At 43.1% G+C, this 7106-nt stretch overlaps 3 protein-coding genes across 3 annotated transcripts in view; 2 read left to right on the top strand and 1 right to left on the bottom strand.

Annotated features, from left to right (window-relative positions):
- Window positions 1-554: 554 nt before the first annotated feature.
- On the top strand, window positions 555-1700 carry SARC_09974 (hypothetical protein). Its single transcript, XM_014295998.1, has 2 exons — window positions 555-653; window positions 1026-1700. The coding sequence occupies exons 1-2, from the start codon at window positions 579-581 to the stop codon at window positions 1107-1109; spliced, it is 159 nt and encodes a 52-aa protein (XP_014151473.1). The 5' UTR covers window positions 555-578; the 3' UTR covers window positions 1110-1700.
- A 1880-nt stretch (window positions 1701-3580) lies between these two features.
- Window positions 3581-6042, bottom strand: SARC_09973 (hypothetical protein). The gene has a single exon (XM_014295997.1). The coding sequence runs from the start codon at window positions 5863-5865 to the stop codon at window positions 3658-3660; it is 2208 nt and encodes a 735-aa protein (XP_014151472.1). The 5' UTR covers window positions 5866-6042; the 3' UTR covers window positions 3581-3657.
- Window positions 6043-6296: 254 nt separating this feature from the next.
- The window catches only part of SARC_09972 (hypothetical protein), a gene marked incomplete at both ends in the record, with an annotated part of 1892 nt that continues 1082 nt past the window's right edge, over window positions 6297-7106 (top strand). Inside the window, one exon of the mRNA XM_014295996.1 lies at window positions 6297-6926. Coding sequence (XP_014151471.1) covers window positions 6297-6926 — 630 coding nt within the window. The remainder of the gene's footprint in view (window positions 6927-7106) is intronic.

Below are 7106 nucleotides of genomic sequence, written 5' to 3'. Positions count from 1 at the left end.
TTAGTTAGTATTAGTTATATTATTTATATTGTGTATACACACACACATAATAATATATATATATATATATATATATATATATATATATATATATATATATATTGGTATGTATGTTTCTATGTCTGTATGTATATGTGTAAGTACATATGTAGTATATATATATGTATGTATATATGAATGTATATAAAAATTATCAATATTATAAATATATATATATATATAGAAATATATTTATATATATAAATATATTTCTATCTATGTATATATATTTGTATATGTATATGAATATATTTGTATTGTATATGTATATTTTATATATACATATAGTCTTTGTAAATTTGATTCAGCTAGAATATAATACAATGCTTACATATACAGTTTCCATATGTTCATTATTACATCTTTTTCTGGTTCATATTCAATATGTACCAGGCATACCCAGTTTTATAGCACATCAACACATAGTGTTGTGATTCTTTTATTTATCTCATATATACGTGAGTGCGTTTAAGCTAGAATGTTCCCATGTTCATTTTTTTTCTCAATACTCTTGTCAGGCGTACGATCAGCATCTGAACATGATTCTCGGAGAAGTCGAAGAGACCATCACGTCCGTTGAGATTGATGACGAGACCCTTGAAGAAATGATTAGAGTATGTCAGCACGTTTTCATTGTAATTACACTTTTTTTGTTGCAAGATCTATGCCGCCTGTCGATTGGTTCACCTGTAAGTGGATCAATCCACCTTGATTGCTATTGCGCATCACCTTCTACGCCTATCAATTTTAGTGTATCGACAATCGTACATATGCTAACGTTTTTCTAATACACGTATTTTTGTCATGATTTTCCGTGGCGTCAACGATACTTTGCCCATAGCTGTTTCATTGGGAACAGGCTTCTTGCCGTATTGAAGTTGTGACTATAGTTCTGGGGTACAAAATATCACGATACTCTTATATGCCTTGTAAATGTGCAAATTGTGAAACCTGCTGCTAAATTTTAGGCACTTGCTTTACTACAGACAACGAAACGACAAGTACCCCTTTTGTTCATTAGGGGCGATGGTGTAATCCTGGTGTCACCCCCTGCTCGGGCAGGATGGTAGATCTTCTGCCGTTAACAGTAACTTGCGTAGATATACATTCTGCTATGTGGACAGTATACAAGTCTTTGACACAGATACTGCCGTGATAGTGAATAGCCTATCAATAAGAATTGGTAGCTTGTGGGATATTTGGAGCTACATCTGTGCTGAGAGTGCGAATCTATAGTATCAACAGGAAAGTTGAATGGGTCACGCCGGTGTGCAGTAGTGTACCGAGGCGGAACTATAAAAAATGCATTTGCATTTGGTTGTTCTTCATCTGTGTATCATCTTGACTTCGACTCCAAAAGGTGTCAATATAGAATATCGACGGATAGTACAGAGCTTTACCAGAGCACAGCGCTACCAAATATATCAAATGAAAAGATCATATTGATAATTTTGTGCTCAACTACAATATATAGGTTTGATTTGGCGGAAGTTATCGGAGCCTCTTGCCCCAATTTTTGAGTATAATTGATGGCTTAAAAATCTCTTTTGATTAAATCAGGGTTGATATCGTCTTAAATATATATATATATATATATGTGTGTGTGTGTGTGTGTAATAATAAATAATATATATATATATATATGAGTGTGTGTGTGTGTATGTATATATATATATATATATATGTATATATGTATGTATGCATGTATGTGTTTGTGTATATGTATGTATGTATGTATATATGTATGAATGTATGCAAGTATGAATGTATGAATGTATGAATGTATGTAGATATGTATTTTATGTATGTATACATGTATGTATGTATGTAAGGAAGTATTTATGTATGTAAGTATGTATGTATGTATGTATGTATGTGTGTATGTATGTAATTTTGTATGTCTATATATATAATTATATATATATATATATTTATATATATATATACATGTGTGTGTGTGTGTGTGTTGTGCGTGTGTCTCTGTCTGTGTCTGTACGTGTCTGCGTATGTGCGTGTCTGTGTGTCTGTGTCTTTGTCTGTATCTAAGTGTGTCTGTATGCGTCTGTGTGTGTGTGTGTGACTGTATCTAAGTGTGTCGGTATGCGTTTGTGTGTGTGTGAGTGTGTGTGTGTGTGTGTGTGTCTTTATATGAACTTGCATTTTTTTTACATGTACGTATGTATATGGATATCTACCTGTATATTTATATGTATTTGTAGATTATGTTTAATTATAGGAAAGGACAGGCATAGGCATAAAAGGTGTTGCATAAGCGTAGGTCAGCACACCACTAGTGATTTTCTGCCAGAAGCATTGGTCAACATACCACTAGGGAGCTCGGCCTGGCGAGAATCCCACCACGCATCAAACGCACATATTTTCGGGTGTTGCGAACTCCGGTCTACAACTCTTCAGCACAGAAGCGCAGAGTCATCAACAAGCGACTAAAACAGATGTTTATTCGGCGATTTCTGAACAAGATGTCGTGGTTGTATAATGACGTACGCAAGGGCAATAAAATGAAGATCCAGCCAAACTCAGTTTTACCAGTGAAGCCAAAGTAATCGCCGGATCTGGTAAGTCGATGATTCGCGAGCTGAACAAACATTGAATTGCTGAAGTATTCCGGACCTCCCAGGTCTACGGCGTCTGTCACACGAATGCTAGCATGAGTCAGGTCGAGGTGCGTGGATCACCTGCATTGCTCAACGTGCGCCGGACATACAGGGAAGCAGCTCGTGCTCTAGCTCGACAAGAATGTGCACTTCGATATATTTCGAATGCGTTGGAAACAACATTCTTGGGTCGGACGGACGAGGTGTTAAGGCGCAACTATTGCACGCGCAGGGCCATCTAGCCGATACACACGCACGCACATACACACAAATCATGGGAATTCCCGCGCCAATGAATACCCAACTGTATTCGTTCGCTGCCTACGGGAACGTGCATTGGAGCAGTCGAATTCCTATTGTACTTTGGGCATGTGAATAAATACATTACTGTAAAGTCAAGTTAAAAGTGAATAAACGTACTCGTTTTATACTATTCTTTTCAACGGACCCGATCACAAGCACAGTCGGCGCTACAGTACGGCAGGGCGAGGGTAAATGTGGATGAAAGCGTTTTGCATCACCACATAGGAGAGTCGCATGTGCCGTGTGTAGAACGCACATGTACCTCTATGACCTGCGCGAACTCTTCGGTGAGTGAGCTCAGCCACCAAGTGCATCCGCTCCCCAAGTAAAGCCAGCGATCCTTTCCGGCTGAGTGATCAACGATTGGGTAGGCATCGCTTTCACACAACCATATATATGGTTCGCCTTACCTCCCAAGATCCCCAGAAATTTGTTCAGCACTGGAGGTGGAAAGGTTACTTTCTCCCCAAGCTCTCAGCAACCTGATGCACCGAAGAATGTCTTCAATGTAGCTGTGCGTCGATTTTCGACGTGCACATGTATCATATCGTATACACTGTCTTATACGCACTCGTGCAAGCGATCGTGTGAATTTCCAAGTCTCTACAATTGCATCCAGTAAGGGGCGCTCGAAGCAATCTAAGAGTAGAAAATATACCAGGCAGGCTAGTGTCATTGCCTTTGGGTGGGCTATACATGCTCAACCCACAAGCTTCTCCAAATCTGCCACTCTCTGCGCGATTTTGTCGGTCAGAGGCGCCGTGGTGACTTGTGTACCGTCCTCCTGTTTCTGAGTCACTGTTCTTGTGAACTCCACCACTACCGTGCGTGCGGCGCTGGTGGAATGCAATACAGGGATCACAGTTTCTACGAGATCCAGCACCTGGTCTACCAGTTCCAGCGAGTACGGTGGCCCGATGGTAGACATGATCTCGGCAACCGCGTACCGTTGCAGCGTGTGGTCCAGAGGCGGGTTCTTCACGAGATACTGTATTACCTCGAGCACATACCCGCAGGTCATTATATGTATCATACGATCGATGAGGATCTTCTTCATCTCCATGTTCACGATGGCCTGTAGGCCCAGGTCGGATCGTTCGAATGTGGTGCGCACAAGTTCAAACACCTGCGGACATGTGTGTGGGTGAAACTTGGCCACGCGATCCAGTATTGCCAGGTGGATGGGCACCTGGCCCGTGGAGAAGTTGGAGACAAAATAGTCGGAATCCGCCAGGTTGTCTCTAATCCATTTCAGCACACCAGGCGCCAACACGGGAAACTTCTGCAGATTGTCCAGGATGACTTTCACGGGTTCCGGGTCACTCCACACTATGTACGTTTTCTGGCACACCCCCACAGTCTTCTCTATGGCGTCGGCAGTCGCCTTCACGCGTGGGCTGGTATGGTTGTACCCTCCATTCTCGTCGGTGTGCCCGCTCACCAGCAACGCAAGAAACGAGATGTATGCGCTGCGGTGGGCCGGAAGCAGCTTTTTCTTGGCGTCAAATAGGGTGTCGATGATAATCTCGATCAGCTTGGGTAGTTGTACCAGCTGCAGAGGCGGAGCTTTGGTCTGAGAGTGCTGCGTTGTGGTGTAGGCCTTGTGCAGACGGAGCATATCGGCAGGATTCACCTCTCCTTTCATTAACAGCCCATTAACGGACACGGCTACCTCAGGGTAGAGTGTAGCGCACCCCGTCAGTAGTAGTGATAGATGCAGCACATTGTGCTCGTTGTCTTTTGCGTATTTTTCCACTTCTTGACTCAGCCTACGGAGCGTGTTTCGTTCTCTGGAGTTTCTATCCTCTGTGACCATCAGCTTATGTAGTAACGCCTGTGTAAACAAGTACGTACTGCCGGTGTAGCACGCTGTCTTGACGAAGTCTGCTATGGCTTCCTTCATTGCCGCCGTCTCGGGAGTTGCGGCCCAGCCATTCATGGCAGTCACATCAGCATCTCCATTCTGTTCATGCGTTTCAGGTTTCGCATCTGCACTGGTCCCCATTGATAAGATATGACCCAACTGGTTCACCAGAACACGGCTGAACACCTCGAGATTTCTCGACGCCGTGGCCACATTCAGCATTTCCGACTGGTAGCCGGCATCCGAGATCTTCTGCACCATGTACTTGAGAAAGTACGACTCGTGGTGTCGTTCAGTCAAGTCAGCAATCAACTGTCGCCACTGTGGGTACGAGATCAGTTCCTCCAGCCAGGGTGGGAACTCGTCATCCTTCATCTGGGTCAGGATGGAATCAGCCTCTTTCGAGTTGAAGTACTGCAGAATAAGCCCACGCACATACTCGTCAAATGTCGACTCAATCTCTTCCTGTGGTACCCCGGTGATCATCAACCATTCGCTCATCAGATTAGCCATCTGGGCCAGACCTCTGTAGTTGTTGCTGAGCAGGCCTATAGCATCTGGTGGTGCGCCCCCGCTTCGCAAGTACCCAATAAGCCATTCGGACACCTTCGGTTCCATGAGTGCATCGGTGGTTTTCAAAAGATTAGAATACTCATCTTGCTGTTTAACGCGCTGTAACTCCCTCTCCTCCTGCGTCGAATCGTCGCCGAAATGCTCCTCTCCCAGCATACCTTCATCGTCGTCTGTTGATTGTGCTGGTCCCTCATCGCCGACATACAATCCATCTCCATTGTCGTATATAGCCTCACTATTCTCATACACGACGTCCTCATTCTCGTAGTAGATGGGGTTCCCGTGTTCATCTGTGTCTGGTTCGTACATGCCGCTCTCATTCTCCCCCTCTACACCCTCTAAATGAGACTGATCGTCCATTGCCATGGCATCATCCGTGTTTCCCTCTGCGTGGTATACGCCATCGTCTTGGCCCACATCGCCGGTGTCGGCTTCCGATTCATACACTACACCTTTTGGGTCCATTTCCATCTTGTACTTTAAGCTAAACTAAACTCTGCCTGCCCACCGTATCTGCGGTATATACCAAAGTGCTCGGCTTCCTCTATCTAATATTCTGACGCTGAAACTACAAAGGCGCATGGGTGCGATACCATTTGTGTACATATATGAGGCTGCCTATGTACACCGATTTCTGTGCTATCCACGTCTGTGTATACTTATTAATTCAGTATTTATGTTCAATTTTCAGAAGGCGATAGTATTTAACACAAATACATGCAATTTACTGATTCTATTCACAATTGCCGCCCCGGTGTTTTAAACAAATCAAAAAACATACCTTCACCGGGCTTCAGGCCTTCAACTGTATTTATTTATTTATAACCGTTTCCTACCGTAATATAAATATGTATTACATAATATATTCGCTAGAGATATTTTTTTAAATAAGTTGCGTACAGATGTCGGATGCAGGCCGTCGAGCAGGTTTAGCCGCTCTTGTCCGCTTTGCCACTGCAACTTCGACGAGTACATTGGCAGACAATACTGTCGATACCAAAAGCCAATCTCTTAGCACAATAGAGAAAGAAAATGCGACCGAGGTGAATAAGAATCAGCCCGAGGAAGGGAACACAGAAGTTGGCGAAGCAAGACACAAGCAAAAGGCAGACAGTAATAGCAATACAAACATAACAGTAGGAAAGATTGTGGAAATGAATAGTGGCACAAATTGCGCTATTGATCTGACGGAGAGTTCGGACGAGGATGCAAAAGATAGTGGCGTCCATTTATCAGACAAAGTTACTGCTAACAATCATGTTGGGAATAGTAAAAGGCCTGGCACCCCAAGCATTGCGGTAGAATATAGGAAGAAGGATACTAAAGGTAGTACAAAACGATCATTGGCAGAGAGTCCGAATAATGCTAGTATGAAGAAGCAAAGAAATTGCGGGAGTGGTTCGAAACCGGCCACAAATCAGGCCTCTGTGTATAACAACATAGAAGTCGCCCAACCCTCCGCCAAAACGCACGAACTGGTATGGGCGAGAAAGTGGACGACACCAGAATCATGCAACGCCAATAACTTCGAGGTCTGTCATATCATAGTCTTCGTTTTTCCGTGTTGATTGTAAATACTCGATGCTGTTATGTATAATATATATATATTTATATATATGTGTGTGTGTGTGTGTGTTCGATGCTGCTATGTGGTATATGTATATATATATATATATATATATATATATGTGTGTGTGTGTGTGTGTGTGTGT

Source organism: Sphaeroforma arctica (genome assembly GCF_001186125.1).
Source record: "Sphaeroforma arctica JP610 unplaced genomic scaffold supercont1.1097, whole genome shotgun sequence".
In the NCBI taxonomy this organism is placed as follows: Eukaryota; class Ichthyosporea; order Ichthyophonida; genus Sphaeroforma; species Sphaeroforma arctica.
This window is presented reverse-complemented; position numbering and strand designations above follow the sequence as displayed.

Coding starts and splice junctions, on each gene's coding strand:
- SARC_09974 (XM_014295998.1), top strand. CDS start 579: ATGATTCTCGGAGAAGTCGAAGAGACCATCACGTCCGTTGAGATTGAT. Junction 654..1,025: donor CCCTTGAAGAAATGATTAGA/GTATGTCAGCAC, acceptor GCTTTACTACAG/ACAACGAAACGACAAGTACC.
- SARC_09973 (XM_014295997.1), bottom strand. CDS start 5,865: ATGGAAATGGACCCAAAAGGTGTAGTGTATGAATCGGAAGCCGACACC.